At 39.8% G+C, this 26,044-nt stretch overlaps 1 protein-coding gene across 2 annotated transcripts in view; it reads right to left on the bottom strand.

The window, feature by feature from the left end:
* The window catches only part of LOC108426858 (gamma-aminobutyric acid receptor subunit pi), a 72,725-nt gene that overhangs the window by 31,508 nt on the left and 15,173 nt on the right, over positions 1-26,044 (bottom strand). The window contains exon 2 of one of the 2 annotated variants that reach the window (XM_017696660.2): positions 16,172-16,260. In XM_017696660.2, the coding sequence (XP_017552149.1) occupies positions 16,172-16,227 (56 nt within the window). In that variant the 5' untranslated portion in view covers positions 16,228-16,260. The remainder of the gene's footprint in view (positions 1-16,171; positions 16,261-26,044) is intronic. The other variant, XM_017696661.2, reaches the window with a different exon arrangement.

Genomic DNA, 26,044 nt, shown 5'->3' with positions numbered 1-26,044 from the left:
ATCACCAGGACTGGCCATGGGGACCCTTCCCATATAGCCTTTAGGTTGCATAACGAACCCAAATCTAAATTATCTAAATTATCTAAATTATCTAAATGGATTTTTCTTTTTTTTTTATCACATTGGTATTGTCTGTACACTACATCATAAAATGACAACAAGAACAGATGATTAAAACTGATCGAATAATCACTCCTCATAACACAATCACAGACTGAACACCTGATCTGCCCTTGTAAAGTGTGGCTTTGGATAGCTTTTGCATTTACAAGGGCATTTACCAGTAATGAATTGCATTTAATGCCTGAACTTAAATCTGTATTTAACCACTTAAACTGCAAAGGCCTATATGCAGGCATATATTTCAAATTATATGCAAATAATTTACAAATTAGGTTCACAGTATTTATTAAGTAACTGATCACAGTTATGAGCTACAACGTAAGATTACTGAAGAATATTGATCCTAAGTTTTTTTATTAAGGGGCTCTTTATTTGAACTATGTTTTGCACAGGCTCTACAGCCACAGCACAAATAATGTAGGCTGCGTTTTCTTTTTCACCTCATAACGAAAGGGTTTTATAGCTCTGTGGAAATCTTTAAGCAGGCCTGACTCATGGCCATAGTAGAACCACATAGAAGCACAGCTCCGAAGCTACACTCGGTGGAATGCTTTTAATGACCCTGCTCAGTGTCCTCACCTCAGCCTCCACACTGAGCTCCATCCTCTGAACTGCTCTCTCTCCTCATTCACTCACTCTCTCTGCATTGGGAATAACATGCCTTCGGGTCAGACCCAAAAGTCGCGCTCTCTTTTGCTGGCATGCTGTTTGGAGATCACAGTAATCTGTGAGGCTTCAGCGTGAAAGCTGAGTACGTTTGTGTGACTATTCTTTTTTGGGAGCTCATTTTTAAATGAATGGCCTAGTATACATTTATTTGGACCCACAAGCTGGAAATAATGTAATAAATGTTACTGTGTACTCTTGCATACCAATGAAGAAGCATCCAAAACAAAGCTCCAAGAACACATCCATGTTCAGTCTGAGACTATAAATAACAGTCTTGAGCTTGAAGGTCAACAGCAGGGATATAAAAAGAAATAGAAGGAAAAGCGCTAAGATTTCAGTTGCTTCCTTCTGTTTTATCCTTTGTTGTACCTTCCTTTTCTGCAATTGGTCCGTCTTTTTCTCCCACCTCGGTTTAACAGAGGCAGCATCAAAGCGAGCACATCAGAACAGATTCATTTAGTAGAGTACAGACTGAGCTGAACACTCCAGCAGAGAAATTTTATCTACTGCCGCTCTCACCAGATTGCCTTCTTAATTTAAATCTGCTCCCCACCCTGCCTAAAATGTTCCATGACAGACAGTAATCACCTAATCTTTCTTTTTCTCTTCCTGCCTCAGTATCTCATCACCCTTGTCTCTTTCTATCTCTTGCTCTTATCCATCCTCCTCCTTCTCTCTCATGTCTTTTCTTTCTTGTTTTCCTCTTAGCTCTGTGCCACCCTCAATTCCCTAGGCTCCTCCCTGAGGTTTAATTCCATGTCCCGGCAGAATGGTAGCTGAGTTGTCCATGGATGGATGGATGGATGGATGGATAGAAGCCTGGATGGATGAATGGTGCTTGCCTTTATCCTGATTCAGTAGCATTTGTAGATGATGGGGAATAAATCTGCTGGTGAAAAATACTCATTTGCCAAAAGTGATTCTTGTATTTAGAGATATAAATCTTTTTTCTCACATTTGTTTCCCCCTTCTATAACTTCAAGCTGAAAACCATTTAGGAACCATGGGGGGGGGGGTTCTTGAGGGTCCTTGAGCACCTGCCTCTTTACCCCTTGATGTAGAGCCCTTTTCTATTTTTTGTTTTGCATGCCCAAGATATTTTATCAGTTACTAACACTTTAGGCTAAAATTGCACTTAAATGTGTTCATAAAACCTGTGTTTTTGATTAGAATCATTCCTGTAAGTTTAAGCACAACCCTTTCTCTGAGAGACTAATCTCAAGCCCCACTTTATTTTCTTGGCCCTCCAATCACTGCTTAGCAACCACTATATGTTGTTGGTCAAGCTGCAGATCTGTGTTTCCCACTAATAGAAGTCATATTTGAAGCTCCAATAGCCTGACAAACTGAAGGCCTCCTAAAGCATGCTGAAGCCCTGCTATGAGTTATTACTTGACACCCTGTCTCAAAACAGATATGTCCTGTGATAGCAGGCCTGACTCAATTAACCTGTGTTCACTGTGTCCATTACCATATTTAACCACAATCTATTAGCTATCAGCTGCTACAGTGAGAATTTGCTCCTGTGAAGGTGTCAATTTACCTTGTAATAATGATGATATTAGTTGCTGTATTTGGGCTGGTTGTGCTGTAGCTTTACATTTTAATCCCATGTGCCTTTTTTAAATTGGACCACCATTTCTACATACATTCACCCAGCATTCAGCTATCTTGAGGAACAACAGTCTAGGCAATTCTCATCTCTGCTGTGATGCTTATTTTTTGAAGATAGTTCCCACACATATACACTAGTTACATGGCCTTAACAGCCTTAGCTATGATATCTGGACCTCGGCAGGTTCAGAAAGGATTTTTCCCCCACATTATCCATTCATGAGGAAACAGCTTTGATTCATTTCATGTGGAAACAGCTTTGATAATGCAGTAGCCGACTAAGGCTATCACAAGCCTACTCAAATCAGATAAGAATGGAACGTTTATTAAGCCACATTTTTAAAGACACTGTAATTTGAGTTCCTTTCTGTGAGTGCTGTCTCTGTATTATGGCAAATCACAATTTTTACACTCACTACCAAGGTCCATCTTATTTTCTCAGCCCTGCAATCAGTGCGTAGTAACAATTACTCTCCATCATTGCCTCAAGTCTTCAGTTTCTTAGATCAGACTAAGGACTGGACATCCGATTAAGAAATTTTAGACAAAGAGATGGTTTTAGCACAGTAACCAGATTTCTTTTGGATATTTCAGGCGGTACATACGTGAAAACAGACACTCAAACCAAATACATGCTGGGCAAAATGAATGTTGTTCATGTTCTAGATGATGTGTGTTCATATTTTCAGGTAAAATGGAATGTTTAAAAAGTTGCAGCATGAAGTTTTACATTACGCTTATGTCATGTCTTATTTTGTGAGTTCATTGGACGATTTTAAAGCAGGAATCCGATTACTGCCTGACTCATGTAGAACCGGAGTTTCCCTATTATCTGATCACTCAAGTGCATATAAATTCATTGATTACTGACAAAATCTGATTTTCTGCCATTATTAGATTATTAAGTGTAGGTAAACATACTCAGTGAGGTCCTTAGTTTCAGAAGAGTTTTATAAGATTCAATGTGGAACCAGTGACGAGACAACCAGCAGTGACTGGTTCTCAGCTGGCCTCAGAACAACTGAAGTTTGGCCGCAGACTTACCTGCCTGCTAGGTTAACACTAACATTACCAAGAGTGACTCTGCATTCCTAAAATGACACAAGTTTGCAAAAACACAGACTACAACCTAACATACAAATCAGCTTATGGAAAAGTAATAGCAGTTCATGAAAAAAAGGATGAGAAAGGAACAAATGAAAGGCAAAGGTACATAACAATTATGGAACAATTAAGTAAAAAAGGAACAATAATTTGTTTAAAAAAGCATATTCTGAAGTTAGTTTCTTCAATATATGATGTTGGTCACTTTTCTGCCTGTAATTGCCAGCTAGTAAGAAAAAAACAGCTCCCCCTGGTGCAGTTGTGGTTTTGCAAAAGTGGTTTTCCTTCCATCTTTAAGACAAGTCATCAGAAGGGTGATTTCCTAGACATTAACCTGGAAAATGTCACTCTGTCACTATTATGGCATCACTGTAGAAGGCAAGTAGATGTGTTTACATGTCTACACCAGATGCAGCAATGGTTAGCTTTGGTGTGTGTATACCTTTAACAATAAACTATATAACTTATAACAACTCTGTAAACCACATTAAGTGATAATAGGAAAAAAAAAAAAAAAAAAAAAATATATATATATATATATATATATATATGTGTGTGTGTGTGTGTGTGCGTGTGTGTGTGTGTGTGTGTGTGTGTGTGTGATGCATTAATACCTCATATATATATATATATATATATATATATATATATATATATATATATATATATATATATCACCTACCCTAACTTAAACAAAGCTTTATGTAATGCTAATAAAGATAAATAATATAATAAAAGAAATAATTGTCTATGTGTGTATCTAACTCACTGTGAAATGACAGATTGCTTGTTAAACATGCTGAATGGGTACTTGGCTCTAAACCAGCTGATTTGTTTAATACAAACAAAGCAACCAACTATACAAACTGATAACTATGCAAACCCATTTACTGTGAAAGACTATGTAAATCATCTACATGGCGCTTTAACATACTTTGTTAATGCATTAAGTCATGCAATCAAAACCATAATACATATCACCCAAATATAGCACACACATTCTCACCAAGTGTGCTTTCAGGCCACCTAATACAATTTGAGGGCGACAGCTTTGAAATTAAATATTATAATTGTATTACATACAACACTAGATATACCCTGTAATTAGCATATCTGCTGGATAAACAGCGGCAAAGCCTTTTTCATGCAAGTAATGTGTTAAATGTTTGGATTTAGAATGAAAATGGTTAATAGCTGTGCAATTATAAAATCACCAAAAGACAACATTGTTTACGCAGTAACTTTGGGATTCACTGTTAAAGTAAAGGGAATGATGTAGGTAAAAGCAACACATATACAGGTTTGTAAACAGCTATAAATAGATAAAATTCACAAGCAGTTGTCGTTTACAGACTCTCTAAAAGATCACACTGAAATTCTTGAACTTTTTTTCAAGTAAACCTAGACATAACAGAAAGTTTAAAAATCTTGAAAAATTGAGAACAAAGAAAAGTTATGGCAATGAAAATAAAGATGAAAATAAAGGAGAATGACTCAAAAATCTTCACTATTTCTAGGTCACAATTCAAATTGAAGCAAGTTTGTGAAATTAACCATCAGGTCATAGATGGCCCGAAGCTGTATAGATACAATGTTACCTCTGTATAAAGTTCTTAGCCTGTCAGTTTGTGGAACCATGTAGTGTTGAAGGAAAGGCTTGTGACATTCTGTCATCATACTCAGCCCCGTCTATTGCTCGTTCTTTATATATGTATATATATATATATATATATATATATATATATATATATATATATATATATGTGTGTATGTGTGTGTGTGTGCGTGTGTGTGTGTGTGTGTGTGTGTGTGTATATATACATACATACCTGAAAACATTGTCTCAAAACCTCAAAAAAAAATCTTCACATATTCCCAAAAATCTTTTTCTTCCAAATACCTTCCCAAAATTCATATCCCATCCTTTAATATATGTCCCAAACTCTTGCCTATTTTATAGTGCAGCAAGCACTGAAGCACTACAGATTACTGAGGATTACTGTCTGTGATAGTCAAGCATGCCACTCTCCTGGGAGTGTAGTCAGGGTGTTAATTGGGGACTGCCATTTAAAATCCATGCAATGTGTTAGCAGCAGGTAATCCGAATAATTGTGCCTCAGAATGTTGAGCAGTGTCATCTAATACGAAACAACATTTCGCTGGTTTGCTTTCAGATTAAACTATTTAAAAGATTGATGGTAAGAATCCAAAGTCAGATTAGTGGATCCAGCAGTGCAGTGGCAATGCTATTGCTTTCACGCCTTATGGGTGGAAAGGACATGAAATACAGTATGACAGTCCAACATTATCATATATTTTCACATCTGAGCATACGTTATTCAAAGTGACAGACATATTATGCAGCTAATATTATATTAGAACATCAGGCTTGTGATTATTTACAAGATGATTGTGCTTTTGTTGGCTTTCAAATGCTAAACTATGGGCCAGTATCATTATCACTGACATTTAATGTTTTTCATTCAAAAGAGAAATAAGAACAGCTAAAAATACTGACTGTCAGGTTAAATGTGACTACAGTGAAAACAGCTGATGCTTTTTTTTTTGCTCTACCAGTTGTTATAAACACAAGCGATTGTGCATTCCAGACATTTTTCCAGTGTCTATATTTAATAATTTACCACAACAGTGATGCATTTACAAAAGTTATAGAAGATGCTAATAAGTTCAGCTAAAGTTTGTAAGGCAACAAAGTGTCAAACTGCCAAACGGACACTGCTAAGCACTTATCTTCATCATTTTGTCTCTTTAACTGCTGGTATATGGAAGAACTATTCCTTGTGTACTCTGCTCAGCATGTGGGTAGGGATTTAAAGTCAGCAGCACATTTCATGTAGGATGCTAAAGAGCCAGCTACTCTCTGCTTAGCCTGTCAAAGATAGCCAGCTAGATAACTCAAGAAGAAGCCACAGGAGATCTGCTGCTCTTGAGCATGGAAAAAAAGCAGAGTGAAGACAGCAATGGATGTATGTTAATACTTTATTTCAGCTGTGGATATCTCTCCTAGAGAGCGAGGTGGTCAGAAGAAGCCTCCAAAACCAAAAGTTTTCACTCATAACAAAAACATGTCACCAGCTGCCAACAAACCAACTCCAACAAAATCTACTACTTACGTACACCGATCAGCCAAAGCATTATGACAACTAACAAATGAAGCAAATAACATCTCATAACTTGTCAGTGCATGTCAAAGTCTGGAGTATTTAGACAGTACTTGAAGAGTCAGGCTTCTCAGTAGATGTGTTGAATGCAGAAATGGGCAGATGTGGAGAACTGAGCAACTTTTACAAGGGTCAAATTGTTATGGCCAGATAACTGGGTTGGAGCATCCATCTATATGGCTTGTGGTGTGCTTCCCGTAGTGATTACACCTATTGACAGTCATCTAAGGAGGGACAAACTATAAAGAAGCAACAGGTTATTGGGCACTCAAGTCTCATTGATGCACAAGAACAACAAAGACTATGCCATCCGGTCCAGACACACAGAAAGGTTACTGCGATACTGTAGTAAACTTTTTTTAATGATATGTTATGGCAGGAAAGAGTCACAACACACAATGCATCCTGCTGCGTATGAGATTGTGTCCCTGCTGACCCCTCCCCACTGTCGAAAGCATGCACTAAGGGCACATGATCCAATGAAGGATGTGTGGTGCTCTGGGCAACTTTCTGCTGGGAAATCTTGGATCCGGACATTTAGGTGGATGTCGGTTTGGCACATGCCACCTACCTAAACATTGCTGTGGACCAGATACACCCTTGATGACAAAGGTGTTCCCTGATGGAAGTGGCCTCTTTCAGCAAGATAATGCGCCCTGCCACACTGCACAAACTGTTCAGGAGTGGTTTGAGGAAAATGAAGAGGGATTTAAAGTGTTGCCCTGGCTTCCAAACCCCCCACATCTCAGTCCTATTGACTGTTGTACTGGAACATCAAATTTGATCCACAGCAGTTCCATCTCACAACGTACAGAATTTAAAGGATCTGCTATTTATGTTATGGCGCCAGATACCACAGGGCACCTTCAGAGGTCTTGTTGAGTCTATGCCTCGGAGACAGAGCTGTCTTGGTAGCACCAACAGCATAGTAGGCAGATGATCATAATGTTTCATTTCATTGTGTATATATGCCAATTAAACCTACAGCAATTCAGTTTGCATTGGTGTTAAAGTTTTGAAGTGTTTCATCATTATATATAGAACCCCAATTCCAATGAAGTTGGGACGTTGTGTAAAACATAAATAAAAACAGAATACGATGACTTGCAAATCCTTTCAAGACAAGATATTTAATGTTCAAACGGATAAACTTTATTGTTTTTTGCAAACATTCACTCATTTTGAATTTGATACCTGCAACACGTTCCAAAGAAGTTGGGACAGGGTGTGTTTACCACTGTGTTACATCACCTTTCCTTTTTCCAACATCAGAGACGCTGGCTTTTGAACTTTGCACTGATAACAATCCGGACAGTCCTTTTCCTCTTTGGCCCAGAGGACACAATGTCCATGATTTCCAAAAACAATTTGAAATGTGGACTCGTCAGATCACAGGACACTTTTCCACTTTGCTTCAGTCCATCTCAGATGAGCTCGGGCCCAGAGAAGCCAGCAGCGTTTCTGGGTGTTGTCCATATTTGGCTTTTGCTTTGCATGGCAGAGTTTTAACTTGCACTTGTAGATGTAATATCCGTTACAGAATGATATCGGTTTTTAATGCAGTGCTGCCTGAGGGATTGAAGGTCACGGGCATTCAGTGTTGGTTTTCTGCCTTGCCGCTTACTTGCAGAGATTTCTCCAGATTCTCTGAATCTTTTGATTGTATTATGGACTGTAGATGATGAAATCCCTAAATTCCTTGCAATTGCACGTTGAGAAACTTTTTTCTTAAACTGTTGGACTATTTGCTCACGCAGTTGTTCACATCCTTGCTTGTGAATGACTGAGCCTTACAGGGATGCTGCCTTTATACCCAATCATGACACTCACCTGTTTCCAATTAACCTGTTCACCTGTGGAATGTTCCAAACAGGTGTTTTTTTGAGCATTCCTCAACTTTCCCAGTCTTTTGTTGCCCCTGTCTCAACTTCTTTGGAACATGTTGCAGGTATCAAATTCAAAATGAGTGAATATTTGCAAAAAACAATAAAGTTTATCCATTTGAACATTAAATATCTTGTCTTTGTAGTGTATTCCATTGAATATAAGTTGAAAAGGATTTGCAAATCATCGTATTCTGTTTTTATTTATGTTTTACACAACGTCCCAACATCATTGGAATTGGGGTTGTGTATATATATATATGTATATATATATATATATATATATATATATGAAAGTGAAAATCACAAAACATTTGGTTAGATTTATCCCTCCGATGCATACAGAAGCAATCAGTAAAATGTATGTCACAGAACTGGGCAAGAATTTCCTCGTAAACACAGCGTTAATAAAAGAAAGATATTGTTTTTTCACACCACTGAACATACAAACTAGCTGATGTCCATGGGCATTCCACTGAAAAACAGTTTCAAGAACCCCAATAGCAAGAATGGCCTGCTGATCCTCAGTGCCTGTCTGCATCAGAAACAATAAAAAAGGCTGCATGCATTACTGGAGACGGGGAACGCACTCGCTCAGGCGCACTCCTTACATCGTTGCTCTGAATGGTAAGGAGGCAAACATGAGCATCCACATGAAGAGGTCATGCATTCAATTGGCTTTCAGCTTAGCGTGGCAGTGTGGCAAAGTGGCAAATAATTATACTATGTCACTTTAGAGGAGATCACTGCTATATATAACTGGTTTCTTAAATGGCACTAATGAGAAAATTCGAAGTGCATATTGGTGCTGTGAAGAGCAAATTGGTATTTTGCGTTCTACATTTATCCTGAAATTGTACAGCCTAAAGTGTGAGGTTTAAAAAAAGGTCTAAAAACAGGAGAGGGGGTAGTGATGGGGGGAGGGCTTTCTCTTATCCAGCCACATTGAACTACTAAATGGATTGAAATCCTCTTCACACAAGATTCTCTCGTTATGAAATTAGTGGGAGAATGTGTAACAGCAGAAAAAGAGGAAAAGAGGGAGAGAGTGAGAGAGAGAGAGAGAGAGAGAGAGAGAGAGAGAGAGAGAGAATATTTTTTAGATAGTTAACACAGTTCAGTCATGCATGCTTCTTGCTCAGCTCGAATCCATCACATAGCTGAGTATCACCATGAGTGCACTAAAACCAATTATAATCAGAGTCTATGTCAAAGCACAAATCTCCTTACAGGTTTTTTGTTTATGTATGTTATTTGTTGGGGCAGGTTATGCCTAACCATCCAGAAAATCAACTCAATTGAAAATGATGTTGTTTTCTCTGTGCTACACAGGATGAGGTATATAAACAAGCTCATTAATCAGTATGACACCGTTCCAAAAGCAAAACAGAATCACTACGGTTCCACAGAACCCTAAAATGAGTGATAGGAGGAGACTAAAAAATTATTTAGGGGCCAAAACTCCCAAAGCTGCACCAGTGTTTAAGGTTGGGTCACTTTATTGGAAAAGGTTTGCATGATGTATTGAAGGGGCCTCCATAACTATACGCAAATACACAGTGCAGTCAGTTTTATGAAGCACTGATGTTTATGGATTATACTTTTTCTTGTTTGCCTGCTTTTAGAGCTGCTCTATTTTTGCAAGTTTTCTGAGTTTTATTGTGATTTATGAATCTAGGAATGGCTACTAGAAATGATGGTTATCAATGATCTGATGGCTCTGATTCCTGAAACTTCCTGAAAAGGCTGGTGACAATTCATGGTGCAAAATAGAGCTGATAAAGTGGAGCTGATCAATTTCACATGCTGAAATATTTAAAAAATGTATTTATAGGCTATGTTTAATTGCCAGCATCCTTTACAAGTGGTTTTAACACTTCCTTTGGAGGGCTACCATGATAATAGCCCTGATATAATTGAAAAGGTTAGAAGGAATACAAAAGCCCCTGACATATTGAGGGTAATTCAGAGAAAGAGAGTCTTTGAACATTTTGGATCAATCTGTCAAAAGCTTCACAGTAATTGCCAATTAGGTTAGCAGTGTTGCATCCATTTGAAAGAATAGTGTAGCACTGTTGTCAGATGGAAACTGCTAACATCTCACTTAGTCTGACATAGGTAAATTTATTTTTGACAGTGGGAGATAAGAATGAAATTCTAGCACCAAATAGAGGTGATTTGATGAAGTAAACATTGAAGTGCACTTCAGTGCTTCACGTATGTATGACATGGCTGTGACCAACAACAGTTGGAATATAAAGCAACACATCTTGTGCAAAAGTAGTGCTTTTAAAAATAGTGGTGAGGGCTGCAGTATTAAAGAGGCAGGACTCACCTTTAAAATAAACTCAAGTTGTAGCTCTCATGTTGAACTGGCTATATGTTTAAAGCAGTGATCAATGAGCCTCTAACTCTGAAAATTGTCACAAATTCACAAGAGTGTTCTATAATTATGTAAGGGTCCTTATACATTAGCTGGAAAGAACAGGGAAATCAAGCTGCACATGAGAGGGCTAGAAATGTGGTTTAGTGAATGTTCCTTAATAAAAGAAAGAAAACAAGCATCCAATCAATCCAAAATCCAATAGCTCATAAACACAGATAAGCATATTGCAGTGATGAGGCTACATTAATAAGGTGAGCATCAGACCCATCTTACCTGCATATCCATTTAGGCTCTGAACAAATGTTTCAGTGAGATATTACACACAGCAGGAGGTCTAGATTGGAAACCTCTGCATTAAAGAAAAAGTCTTTTGATGTTTTTGGAAGGCCGACTGTGGCTTTTTGTAGTTCTAATATGACATGGAGAAAGGCTTCTGCTAATTTCGGTTCGACTCCTACACAACTAAGCAGGGGTCAAGACAGGCAGATAGATGAAATGTCTTGGGCCTGGCGAGAATATCCCCAAAGCAGTAGATTCGGCATCATTACTGTGTTAATAAGAGGCTAATCCAAGACTCTAGCTGCGCTGGGGCTTCCCACTCACATTCGGTCAGCTGAATTGAGACATAGCCTGTGTGTCTATATGTGTATATGTGTGGGTGTAGACAGAGTACATGAGCTTGAGCTTGTACAATATGAGTTCCTGTTAGAGAACCTCATCTTTGGTTGAACCCAAGAGAGACAATAGGCTGTGTATAGCGGCTTAGAAACCACTATACCCAGCCTATACACAATCTTTTCTTTCTAAAGTCTTCAGTAGCTTTCTGCTCACAGCTTCCTATAAGCATTCCATAAGCATCTACATTCAAACTGCCGCTACTGAAAAGCCCTGCTTTTACTCATTTTAATCTTTTCAGGCTTTGTTCTTTCGTACTATATGGCGGGAGTGAGAGTGAAAAAAAGCATGTCGTTCTCAGAGATGGAGAGGAGATAGGAATATTAGAGCAAAATACTATCCAAGAACACACACACACATAAGCAATATGCACCTCAAAGTTGCTGCTTTCTACCACACACCACATGAATGTGGATGCATGAGAAGCCCTCAGCATTCTTTAATGCATTAGACATCAAAGCTCAAAAGTTCACCTCTCTCCCCGAGCTGAGGGCCTGAGGCAAGTCTCCCACTTTTACTGTCATGTATGGTGGCTTACTGTCATGCATGGTACATGTAGACTGCAGACGTGGCCAAGATGGATCTGTTTCTGTGCCTTCAAGTGCTAAGCTTCTGTTGTTTCTATATGCTTCTGGCTTATGGACGCTGAATCACATTTTGCACTAACACAGGGCTACACAGCCCTGCAGCCCCTTTCCAGATGGAGATCTATTACTGTACATGATTGCAGACATCTACAGCTGCATGAAGATGTTCCTGTTATGATCATACAGCATCCCTCCTTTGCAGGCATTGAAATATTTCTGAGGGTTGTTGTCTGTATAGATAGTGACCATATTGCAGCACTATTCAGATTAGGGTCTACAGATTTTCCAAACAAGACAAATGAAAAAGCAACAGTTTCATGCAGATAATGTAAAACAAAGGAACCAAGCAAGCTTAGAGGGGTTTAAATACACTGAGAGGCAGGAAGAAGCACCTGGGACCAATGAGAGGGAGCGGCCACAGACCACAGACAGGTAGAACAAACGATAAGGAGGCAGAACCAAGAAGGAGACACAGACCAAAACAACAACAAAAACACATGGAAAGTCACACAAGGGAAGGTAAGCAAAGGCAGGCACTCTTTTGAGGAAACTTGCTTTTGAGTATTTTTACACAAAAATAAAGAAAAACAAGGCAGGACAAGACAGGATGTTACAACATCATGGTATTTCTACAATATTTGCAAAGTTTTATAGCAACAAAGATGTAAAAAAAAAACAAGTTTGCAAACCCACTGTCATTCAATTCATATTTTTTAGGATATATGAGTTTATATATCGGAGTTTCTGAAGGAGCACTGAAGAGAGGGTTGCATTTGCTTTATCAAGTTCAAATATCAAAAATCATCCATCAGAATCATATACTGCACCTTTAAGCATGCAGTTTACACAATGCTACCATGAACAAATAGGTTTCTCTTACTTGTTCGCTACATTAGCCTCAGAGCTCCAGTGCAAACTTAAAGAAGAAGCATATTTCAGGCAACAAACATGTCGTGGCTGGTCAACTATGGGGAAGTGGGGAAAATTTTACACATTTGATTGGATTTAAATAAAAAAACACAAGTATCTGTCAAGAGCAAAAAAATAGTGTCACACTTGGAACAAAACAATGTATCTCTACAAAAGTAATGTTATAGGAAAAACAAAAAAAAATTTAATTTCAATGTAAGTTTCAATGCACAACAGGATTTTATTTTAAGTGCTTGTTAAAGTTGTAAAGAACAGCTGGTGTTTTCAAATTATCAAAAAATGGACATCTGACAGCAACAATAAAATAAATCAGAATTAGCTGGAGGGATGAAAAGCATATATCGTACAAGGTTAACAGTACATGACAGAGCTGAGTTTGTGAACCATTGCTCAAGCACTCTCAAACCACTTAACAAAAAATTGAGTATGGACACACAATTATGCACTGTTGTTCATTAGTAAACACAGTTAAGTGCTTCAAGCAAAACAAAGCAAAGCAGTCCGAGGCCTGCAGTGCGAAAACAATACCTCTGACAGCTCCTCCCTCACTCATTCCAATAAAAAAGGTTGACTAAGAAAATCCACTATGGTCTGCACCTACTGAGATCTCTAATGAGTCTAGTGCCAACTTCACTGCATTACCCTTGCACTGCATCACCTCAGTCCATCTGATCTCTGTCAGTAAAATATGAATTTGAATGTCTAGACAGGTGTAGACTGTAGACTGCGAGACTGTGAGGTTAAGCCAGACAGAATGTTTTTTTAAGTGAGCTGCTAGAAGTCTGGGAGAGAGATGACAGTTGATGAGTAGAGAGAGAGAGAGAGAGAGAGAGAGAGAGAGAGAGAGAGAGAGAGATCTATAGTGAGAAACAAAGGCCACAACATAATGTTCTTTATATGTCAAATTGTGAAAGACTTTCCTTTATTTGGTCACTATATTCAACAAAAGCTGAATGTAGGAGACACTAACAGCGTAAGCTAAGTGTAAGTGCAGCACTGTTTCTTTATGCTGGGAGATTTATAGAATAACAAGTAGCATTCGGAATTTTTCAGATGAAAGAAAAAAACGGAAGAAGATGAAGAAAAAAGGAAATGAATCACGTTAGATCGGTACCTTTTGGGTCCTTTAACTTTTAATGAGTTTTCACTTAAAGCATTTCCATTCACTCTTTGCTTTGCAATCTAAAGTAACTGCTATTAACACCACATTTGCTTCATAAGCTCTTTCACTAACAATCGGTTAAACTTGCTTAATGTTCTACAATCAGCACTGAAAGCGAGGCAGCATAATAGTGCAAAAATAACTGCAGCTTTTAAAGTCAAAAGCAATGAAAGAGAAAAATATATGCTTTCCTAAACACAACTTTTAAATGCTATTTGGCTGAATCTGTGTCATATAATCCATTAACAAGGACAATATTTTGAATTTATTGTTAGAGTATAACAATTTTTTGAATTTGCATTATGTGGATATATATTTCAAGCTTCCCTCAAATAAGTTAATGGTTAATTATACCACACATTTCCCTTCATATAGAGTAGAGTTGGAATAAACTGGCTATGTTATTATAACATAAGATGCAATTGTTGATGTAACAAAATAGAAAAAAAATAAATGATCTATAAATGCAAATAAGAAAAATTCATAAATTCATTCATCAAGTACTTCAGTTACTTAAAGGCAACACAATTCATTTATTCATTGTTTATATATTTCATCGCTCTACATGTATTACATCATTGATACAGGCATGTATCGCCATTGTTTCCTGGTTTTTGTTTCTCAACAGTCCTTTGTGCTGTGTATAAAGTGATTAGATTTTTTTTTACATTACATTTACATTTACATTAGTTTGTAAAATGTACAAATTTACTTCGTGACTTCTGTAAAATTACTTTTGTTGGACAGTAACAATTCTCAATTTGTAAGGTTTTGGGTGTTAGACCTATTCATTTCTATTAAAAGTGTGTTTTGTGTTTCCTACTATACAGAAGCGGTAGATGGAGATTGGGGCAGTCGTGGGCTGGAGGTTAAGGATCTGGCCCTGTGCCGGTTCAATCCCTGGTGTCGACAGTCCATGACTGAGGTGTCCTTGAGCAAGACACCTAACCCCCAACTGCTCCCCGGGCGCTGTGGATAGGGCTGCCCACTGCTCCAGGCAAGTGTGCTCACTGCCCCCTAGTGTGTGTGTGTTCACTAGTGTGTTTCACTTCACGGATGGGTTAAATGCGGAGGTGGAATTTCCCCGGTTGTGGGATCAACTCACTCACTCAGATTAGGTTGAAAATTGCTGGAATATCAATTCACTTGTATAGTGCTTTGATTTAAGTAAGCAGATGATGAAAGACACAAGTAGTTTTCACTTCTTTATGTTTGTCTCTGTGGGAAAGTGCTTTGTAAGTGTGTTTGTATTGTTTACTATGTGTGTGTTATTTGTCTGCTTTGTGATCATGTTGGTGGGTTTGTGTATACTGCAAGTGTTTACTGCAACCAGCTTTTGCCAGAGCGTAAAAAGGTTATGGTCACATTTGAACTCGCCCTAAACTATATCATTATCCTCTCTGCGTGTGTGCTGCAGGGCACCCCCGGCTGTGATTGACTAGCTGCAGAAGGGCGTGTGGTGATGAGGATTGCGCTGCATGGCTGGCAGAGTCCATGTCAATTTCCACACTTTGTGAGCAGCTCTCTGGGAGGGAGTTTGCTGCACTGGAGTTTCTAGACACAGCAGACTGAGCCACACTGGGTACTATTTTCATGTGTATCTCTGTCTTTCATTGCCTCTGTCCTAATATTCTCTCTCTCTCATTCTCACCCTTTCTCCCACTCTTAAAGCATATGTAAATAACCTGCAGAGCACACAGCAAATATTCCAACTGGTTCAGGCTCCCTCTTCATTTAAACCTAGGTTAAAACCACAGAGAATAAATAAAGCACTTTTGGAATCATTCCACGTACTTGAACAACAGCAGCTGAATTGGGCTGGCCGAATGAAATGAAGAGCAAACAGCAGAGCTTACCTGTTGAAGAAGATGAAAACAAACAGAGGAAACCAGGAAGGGATCATAGTCATCATTGCAGATGAGAGCAGGTGTCTGCTAAAGTCTATCTAGAAGAGAGAACAAAAGGAATGTTAGAGTCATGCCTTTTTGGAATGTGCTACCAATCAAAAGTTTGGTGACATCTAACTTTTCAAAAGAATGTGTTCTTTGTCGGTTTGAACTAACATAGCATATTAAAGACTATAACTTTGTTCAAAAGAGACCTGGTAAGTCCGTAATACATATTGAGAAAACAGCATTATCTACATTGGGGATTTAGACACATCTGTGGGAAAATGTGTAATTACAAGCAAGTTAGAGTAGAACATTTATAGAACGTTGGTTGTGTGTCGTCGTCCCCCCCCAGTTTAATTTGTTTCGGTGAATGCTGTATGTTGGTAACCAACTTACAATTGTTGATGAATGCTGAATTAGGAGTCGTGCACAAGAACTCCATGCTGACTCTACATAATAAGCAACATAAGCAGCTGCTTTGGACATACAGCCACCAGGGGGTGGACATACAGCCACCCTAAATAACTTCTGGACTATTACTGTACAATTATATTGTCTAAGATGTTCTAGTGAGAGGAAAAAAAGCAACAATTGGGCCCTCGCCTGGGCCCCATGCCTGGTTACACAGCGAAGTCGCTTCACTACACCTCATGTTCAACCTGGGTGGCCGAGTTGCCAGCTGGGGGCGGTGACGAGGAGGCAGAGCGATGAGCTCTCATTCCCTCATGTTGCCCTTAATGAGAGCCCACTGATGCTGATCTGGCTGGCTAAAAAGATCTGAGAGGGAACAGAGGGAGAGAGGGACGAGCAGCAGCAGCAACTACAAGAGACTGACGGAACAGCTGAGAAGCTTGAGTAAGAGGCTGAAAAGTCTAGCCAGCCTAAGCCACTGAAAAGTGGCCAGCATAGTTTATTATTTGGGTTCTGTTTATGTACTTTGTGAAATTAAAGTAATTTAATTTTATCAGATGTTTTGGTACTGACTAGCAAACACAGCTTTGAAAAGCTGCGCACACATAAAATAACAACAACAATAATATTGCCCTGCACTGTACTTGAGTAATTCTGTTGAAGAAACTTAATTTAATGCAAAAGTATTCAGTTTAACTCCTTAAATTGCAGTGTCTTACTGCAAACCTACACTTTGGAAACTACTATACTTTTTTCCAGACTAAAACGTATAAAATATCATTGAGTGTTCTTTGAAACAACAACATAGAACAACCACTTTTGATTCCCTTTCAATAAATGGTTCTTTAAAAAAATATTAATTAAAACCACTCAATTGAACTGAGATTCTCTTATAGTATTGCTCCAAAGAAAACCTTTTGGCGCCTTTATTTTCAAGAGTGTACAGACACTGCTTTGCCAGCAAATGCAGCAGGAGCCAGGGAAAATGTCAAAAAAGCTAGAGCTTCTCAAGTCTTCTAAACTTCCTCTCCCCAGTGGGCATCACAGCTGTCTCAATCCTTCTGTGCACTCATTTCTCTCTTTAGAACTGCATCCTCCACTCCTCACTGCAGGCCTATTTCGTTTCTGGCCTGTGTGAGGAAAGCAGCTTGCCAAGTTCATAATATACAGTATGGCAGACTATCCACAGTTTCTGTCCAAATGAGTAAACAGAACATAGAAAAACAGAGCAGATCACGTGTGTTTCCCTTGAGAAACCAATAATCATTCTCAGACCTGTTCACATATCAAAGACTCTGAACTAATCAGTTTACATCACCTGAGCTTGGCAGCCTGTCACAAAGTTCACATGCAGTTTTGTGCACTTGTTTGTGTGTTCATGTTCTTTCTGTTTAAAGTCTTAGTGTGTCCCATTTCTCAAACATGCAAAAGTACAGTGCATATGACCACACTGTAAAGAAATGTGTATGCTCATGCAATCTGCCATAAAAATTGCCATCAATTCAATTATTTTAATTATGTTTTTAAATAACAGTACAATGGTTGTGAATTTACAACTAGTGACTGTTATTTAAGTTTTGTCTATTATTATATTGTTAATTCTCTTGAACTCTAGACTTTCTCTAGACCTTTTTGCATTACTGTCATATTATTATAATCTAATAACATGGCCATGTTTGCCAATTTGTCAATAAAATGCAAAAATGATAATACAGTCAGGTCCATAAGTACATAGATGGTGACACAATTTTTGTAATTTTGTCTCTGTACACCACCATAATGGATGTGAAATGAAGCAGTCAAGATGTGAAAATACAGCATTAACTGTTTAGGAATTACAGCCATTTCCATTTCCAAGGCTCCAAAGTAAATGAACATGCTAACATAATTATAAACTCAGGGATTATTTTTAACACTTGGATGCAAATCCTTTATAGTCAATGACTGAAACCAATAGACATCTACAAATTCTGAGTGTCTTCCTTTGCAATGCTTTGCTACACTTTTACTGCAGCCACCTTCAGTTGTTACCTGTTTGGGTCTTTCTGAACTCAGTTTGGTCTTCAGTAAGTGAAAACCTCATGCTCAATTAGACATTTAGAACATTCAATTTCTTTGCATTAAGAAGCTGTTGTGTTGTTTTCACATGATGTTTTGGGTTATTATCCATGTGCACTGTGAATTGCCATCTACCAGTTTTACATTTGACTGAATCTGAGCAGGAAGTATAGCTCTATACACTTCAGACTTCATTCTCCTACTTCTATTAGCAGTCACATCATCGGTAAACACCAGTGACCCAGTTTCACTGGCAGCTATACATGCCCATGCCATAACACTGCCTCCACCATGTTTGACAGATGATGTGGTATCAGACCATGAGCCCTTCCTTTCCTTCTTCATACTCTTCTCTTCCCATCATTTTAGTACATGTTAATCTCGTTTTCATTTGTCCAACAATCTTTTTGGACTTTTTTTAGATGTTTTCTAGCACAGTCTAATCTGGCCTTTCTGTTATTGAGTGTTACCAGTGGTTTTCATCTTGAGGTAAACCTTCTGTATTTACATTCATGAAAGCATCTTTTGATTGTAGACTCTGTCAATGACATGCAAACCCCCTCTAGAATGTCCTTGAATTGACTAGATGTTGTGAAGGCGTTTTTCTTCACCAAGAAAAGAATTTTGTGATCATCCACTAGAGTTGTCTTCCATGGTCTTCTAGGCCTTTTGGTGTTGCTGAGCTCACCGGTGCATTCGTTTTGCCTTCTTTTTAAGAACTTACCAAATTGTTGATTTGGCCACTTTTAAAAGTTCTGCAATCTCTCTAATAGGTTTGTTTTGCTTTTTCCCTTCACTGGCATCAACACTTCTTCAACACATCAACACTTCTTTGGACTGCACATTGAGAGTTGAACAGATATCAAATGCATATTAAACACCTTGAATCAACTCCAGAACTTTTATCTCCCTAATTAGTCCTGTTATAACCAGAGAACAGGCCACACCTGACCATGAAACTGCTTATCAATCATTTTTGCTTATCAATTATTTTTGAGCCTGTTAAACTTTGCAGACAATGTAAAAAATGGTTATAATACCTAAACGTTCATGCAATACTTTATTAAACCTTTTGAGTTAAAGCTGAAAGTCTACACTTCAATCACATCCAAATACTTATGGTCTGTGTAAGATTAACCAGCTAAATTTTAGAAACATTGTCATAGTAGAGAGCTTCAAAACTTTTCAAGATAGCAGATTAATCTTGTACACATAAACCTAATCTAGTGATTTAATCTTAAAATGAAAAGCAAGATTTATTGCTAACTGTCAAGATTTTCTGGCTTGTTAAGATTTCATTTTTGCAGCTTCACCATAGGAGCAGTATAGATCAATACAGAATTGATTTAAGACATAATTAATTTAATTCTGTACCAAATGAGGTTTTAGGAAAATGTTTAAAACAAAATTTTACAGTCTTTTCTAGTTTTAGATTTTTTTTTTTGACATCAGATCAAATTAGCATTGCTTAAATCTAGTCACAATGCCTGTAAACAATGAAATGTTTACTGCTTTAAGATAAATAAAATAATGTACTGAACCATTTTGTGTGATTCAGTGTTATTTATTTTTTTCTTTTTCAAAGATGTTATGCAGTATTAAAATATTGTGGAAGAACAACAACAGTGCAAATACCTGTCTAACACAGATACGATACATAGCCACATGCTCTGGTCTTAAAGAGTGCTTGCACAATTTTGATTTGGAAATCCACCACGTGAGTATCCATTTAAGCCAAAACACAAACCACAAGTGTGGACTTTGGAACAGGCCATAACTTTTGTTTAAAATTAAATTACAACTTTATGGGCACCGCTACATCTGCAGAACTAGATTTTGTTTAATGGCTGTCCATTCTCATTACTGTTTAAGCAAGCAGTTAGAAAAATGGCTCATTTCAAATACTCTGGAGCTGAGCATGCTCTGATCACAGTCACTCAGAATAATTGGATTGGAGTGTACTCAAACAGCAAATACTGCAGTGAAACAAAATACAGAAAATAACTATAAACAGCAGCATCGGCGAATGATGAAATATCTTTCATAATGACTCTTTTATAAATGTTTTTGGATTGTGGAAGCAGGGCACCAACGTGTTGCCGTTTCCTCCCCAGCTTCAAACAGACCTTTAATTAGAGCACTTCCTCTCTGTCTCTGTGAAGCAGCTGGGCAGTTTAAGTGCCCAGAGATCGCTGTCTGTCATCCTGACCCACATGTAAAACCCCATACACTCTCTACTACTCACATATACAAACATACACACCCAGAGAAGCATTTCACCATCATCATCTCATAGTCTCCAGGGATGTAGTCTCCAGGGCCACAGCACTCAGGAGACTATTCCCCGATTTACAGCCGTTACATCCTACAAAGGTCTTCTATTTTACTTATTTGTTTCCCCAAGGGTCCCTTGTGACGTCTGTGCTTGTTTATGTTCCAAAAAGAGTCATAAGTCGTTGTTGCATAACTCTGAAATGCTAGCCAGTACATGACTAGCAAACACAGCTTTGAATAGTTGTACACACATAATATTTTTATTAAAACACAAAAATATGCGTTTCACTAGTGACAATTCTTAATGTTACACACTGATTTTCAGACTTTGGGACATGTGTTCATGTGTTAGAGGCCATGTGGCCAAGGCAGGGATGTAATCTCACTTCCTGCACTAAAATGCAGGGGTGTGGCTAAAATAAGGCTCCACTTATGGACTAAAAGCATTTTTGTTTTGGAATTGACAAGAAAATGTGGAACAGCATTTCTTTGAATGTTTTTTTAATGCAGAAATGAAACCTAAATCTTTCAACTTTACTTCAAAAGAAATTAAAATGATCTTTTAAAAAACATCCATCCATTCATTATCTTCCGCTTCTCCGGGTTTCGGGTCGCGGGGGCAGCATCCTAAGCAATGAGGCCCAGACCTCCCTTTCTCCAGCCACTTCCACTAGCTCTCCAAGGGGGATTCCGAGGCGCTCCCAGGCCAGCTGGGCGATATAGTCACGCCAGCGTGTCCTGGGTCTTCCCCGGGGTCTCCTCCCAGGTGGACTTGCCTGTGACACCTCCCGAGGGAGGCGTCCAGGAGGCATCCTAACCAGATGCCCGAACCACCTCAGCTGGCTCCTCTCGACGTGAAGAAGCAGCGGCTCTATGACTGAACTTCTCACCCTATCTCTAAGGGAGAGTCCAGACACCCTGCGGAGGAAACTCATTTCGGCCGCTTGTATTCGCGATCTCGTTCTTTCGGTCATTACCCAAAGGTCATGACCATAGGTGAGGGTGGGAACGTAGATCGACCGGTAAATCGAGAGCCTTGCCTTATGGCTCAGCTCTTTCTTTACCACAACAGACCAGTAAAGAGCCCGCATCACTGCTGACCCAGCACCAATCCGCCTGTCAATCTCCCGCTCCCTTGTACCATCACTCGTGAACAAGACCCCGAGATACTTGAACTCCTCCACTTGAGGCATGAGCCTATCCCCGACCCAGAGAGGGCTCTCCACCCTTTTCTGCCTGAGAACCATGGTCTCTGATTTAGAGGTACTGATTCTCATCCCGGCCGCTTCACACTCGGCTGCAAACCAGAAATTCTATCCATAAAAATTATGAATAGAATCGGTGACAAAGGGCAGCCCTGACAGAGTCCAACTCTGACTGGGAACGAGTCTGACTTACTGCCGGCTATGCGAACCAAACTCCAGCTTTGTTTGTACAGGGCCTGAATGGCTCGTAGCAAAGAGCCATGTACCCCATACTCCTGAAGCACCTCCCACAGAATACCCCATGGAACACAGTCGAATGCATTCTCCAGATCCACAAAGCACATGTGGACTGGTGGGGCAAACTCCCATGAACCCTCCAGAATCCTGGAGAGGGTGAAGAGTTGGTCCAGTGTTCCACGACCAGGGTGGAACGCACACTGCTTCTCCTGGATCCGAGGTTCGACTATAAGCCGCACTCTCTTCTCCAGTACCCCTGCATAGACCTTACCGGGGAGGCTGAGGAGTGTGATTCCCCTGTAGTTGGAACACACCCTTCGATCCCCTTTTGTAAAAAGAGGCAGCACCACCCCAGTCTGCCAATCCAGTGGCACCGCCCCCAATGTCCACGCAACGCTGAAAAGGCGTGTCAGCCAAGACAGCCCCACAACATCCAGAGCCTTGAGGAACTCAGGGCGGATCTCATCCACCCCTGGAGCCTTGCCACCAAGGAGCTTCTTAACTACCTTAGCGACTTCGACCTCAGTAATGGACAAGCCTATTCCCATGTCCCCAGATTCTGCCTCCTCACTGGAGAACATGTCCGTGGGATTGAGAAGGTCCTCAAATTATTCCTTCCACCGCCCAATGACGTCTTCAGTTGAAGTCAGCAGCACACCATCTCCACTATATACAGTGCTAGTGGCACACTGCTTTCCCCTTCCGAGTCGCCTGATGGTTTGCCAGAATCTTTTCGGAGCTGACTTAAAGTCACTTTCCAAGGCCTCACCAAACTCCTCCCATATACGGGTTTTGCCTGGCAACGACTGAAGCCGCAGATCACTTGGCCTGTCGATACCTGCCAGCTGCCTCTGGTGTCCCACAGGCCAACCATGCCCGGTAGGACTCCTTCTTCAGCTTGATGGCATCTCTCATCTGGGGTGTCCACCACCAGGTTCGAGGGGTACCGCCCCGACAGGCACCAACTACCTTACGGCCACAGCTACAGTCAGCCGCTTCAACAATGGAGGAACGGAACATGGCCCATTCTGAGTCAATTTCCCCCACCTCCCCCGATATCTGGTCAAAGTTCTGATGGAGGTGTGAGTTGAAGATCAATCTCACTATACGTTTGGGCTTGCCTGGTCTGACCGGCATCTTCCCCCACCTGATCCAACTCACCACCAGGTGGTGATCAGTTGACAGCTCAGCTCCTCTCTTTACCCGAGTGTCCAAAAAACATGGCCGCAAGTCCGATGATACGACTACAAAGTCAATCATTGAACTGCGGCCTAGGGTGTCCTGGTGCCATGTGCACTTATGGACATCCTTGTGTTCAAACATGGTGTTCATGATGGACAAACTGTGGTTTGCACAGGAGTCCAATAACTGAACACCACTCGGGTTCAGATTAGAAAGGCCATTCCTCCCAATCACACCCCTCCAGGTCTCACTGTCATTGCCCACGTGAGTGTTAAAGTCCCCCAGTAGGACAATATAGTCTCCAGGAGGAGCACTTTCAAGCACCCTTCCCAAGGACTCTAAGAAGGCTGGGTACTCTGAACTGCTGTTCGGTGCATAAGCACAGACAGCAGTCAGGACCCATTCCCCAACCCGAAGGCATAGGGAAGCTACCCTCTCGTCCACCGGAGAAAACCTCAACATACAGGCACCGAGTCGAGGGGTTATGAGAAAGCTCACACCTGCCTGCCGCCTCTCACCATGGGCAACTCCAGAGAAGACCAGCCCCTCTCAAGGAGATTGGACCCAGAGCCCAAGCTGTGTGTTGAGGTGAGCCTGACTGTATCTTGCCGGTATCTCTCAACCTCACGCACCAACTCAGGCTCCTTTCCCGCCAGTGAGGTAACGTTCCAAGTTCCAAAAGCCAGTTTCAGCAACCGAGGATCAGAACACCAAGGCCCACGCCTTTGGACACTGCCCGATCCACAAAGCACCGAACCCCTACTACTGCCCCTCCCATCGGTGGTGGGTCGAAAAACAGTATTTTAAAAAACAGTATTGAGAAAATGCACAAAAATGCCATTATTATCTTCAAATTTTACAAGTGGAAATTTTGGGTTTAAGGTTGAATTTGTATGTATTTAGCTTATTACTTTCTCAGTTAATGCTTCGGGTTTAAAAGGATCATAATATAATCCATATGAATATCTAAGGTCTGAATACCTACTGGGCAGCACGATAGTATTATCCCCTCACTGCAGGAAGTGACTGTGTAGAGTTTATACGTTCTATCGATGTCTGGGAGAGAATGACTGTGTATGTCTGTGTGTCTGATGGACTGGCAGCCTGTCCAGGGTGTTTTCCAGGGTGCCTTCTGCCCAATGCATGTTGATAGGCTTCAGTGACCCAGGATAAATGGCTAAGATGAAGCGTGTGTGTGTGTGTGTGTGTGTGTGTGTGTGTGTGTGTGTGTGTGTGTGTGTGTGTGTGTGTGTGTTTGAGAAAGAGAGTGCATACCCACTTGTTTTCTGTTTTTTAAGCAGTTTTTGAACTTATTCAGTAGAATGGTCCACCGAGTACTTAAATCTGGTGCACACACATACTGTAAATTCTATATATTGTTTTAAATTATACATACTGTAAATTCTATATATTGTTTTAAATTATTAGTAAAGTGTTTATTTTACATAAATGGCTGCAACTGTAACAACTGCAATTTCCCCCTGGGATCAATAAAGGAATCTGAATCTGAATGAATCTGAATCTGAATATGTAAACTACATCTGTTCTGATTGGCTGTTTGTACTGTGATTTATTTAAAAAGCAGTACAGGCATAAACACTCTTCATAACTTCTACATGAATGGGTGGAATAACCTGCTGTAGGCTGATTAGGTGGATATATGTAAATGTGTTGGTTTTTTATATTCATTAAAAAATGTTAAAAACAGGCTGTTTTTGCAGCTTGATTTCGATTAATGAAGAGAGAAATGAATGGTACATTTTGATATTTTAACAATGGCCCAACCCCATTTCTTATTTTTACCACTCCTCCTTGTGTTCTCCTTAGACCTGAGTTAGGTAGTGGTTAAAATCTTTGCTCTGTAGGTGACCCTGCCAGTCTGCACAGGAGGGTAAAGTTCGGTAACCTCGCTGCTAGTCTTTAGTTTAGAGCATCACTTGCTTTCAAAGAGGGGGGCATGACAATTATTCATTATCGCCCACCCCTAATTCTTTGGTAATATATAACTAAAGTCAGCTATTGGACAGCTTCTCATTTGAATTTTCCTGCTCCACTGTAAATGGAGCAGCAGTTACATTTTGGCACTTCAGGCATCAGTACTGCTGGACTGTTTAAGGTGGAACAGGAAATTTAGCTAGCTAGCTACCGAGATATCAGCATACTATTATTGATTACATTTTAAAATGAGAAACAGCTTTCATTTGTGGGTTTCTTTGGTCTTGGAGGTTTTTCCTTTTTTTCTCATAACACTGTTTGGAGAGCCATGCAGCCCTAACACTTACCCTACCCCTCTGTCTCAACAAAAATCGAGACGCCATATACCTAGGAGTGAACATGTAAAATGGAAGGCTAAGGGCTAAGTGGTAGGTGCAAGAGGTGTGCGGCATTGGGCCAGTGCTTACATACCATATTAAACCCTTTTATTTAATGATAGCCATGGATTTTGTTTTTTTTTTGGGCCATTTAACAG

Source organism: Pygocentrus nattereri, chromosome 5, assembly GCF_015220715.1.
Source record: "Pygocentrus nattereri isolate fPygNat1 chromosome 5, fPygNat1.pri, whole genome shotgun sequence".
Lineage (NCBI taxonomy): Eukaryota > Metazoa > Chordata > Actinopteri > Characiformes > Serrasalmidae > Pygocentrus > Pygocentrus nattereri.
The sequence above is the reverse complement of the archived record's forward strand: the minus strand, read 5'-3'. Positions and strand labels throughout refer to the sequence as shown.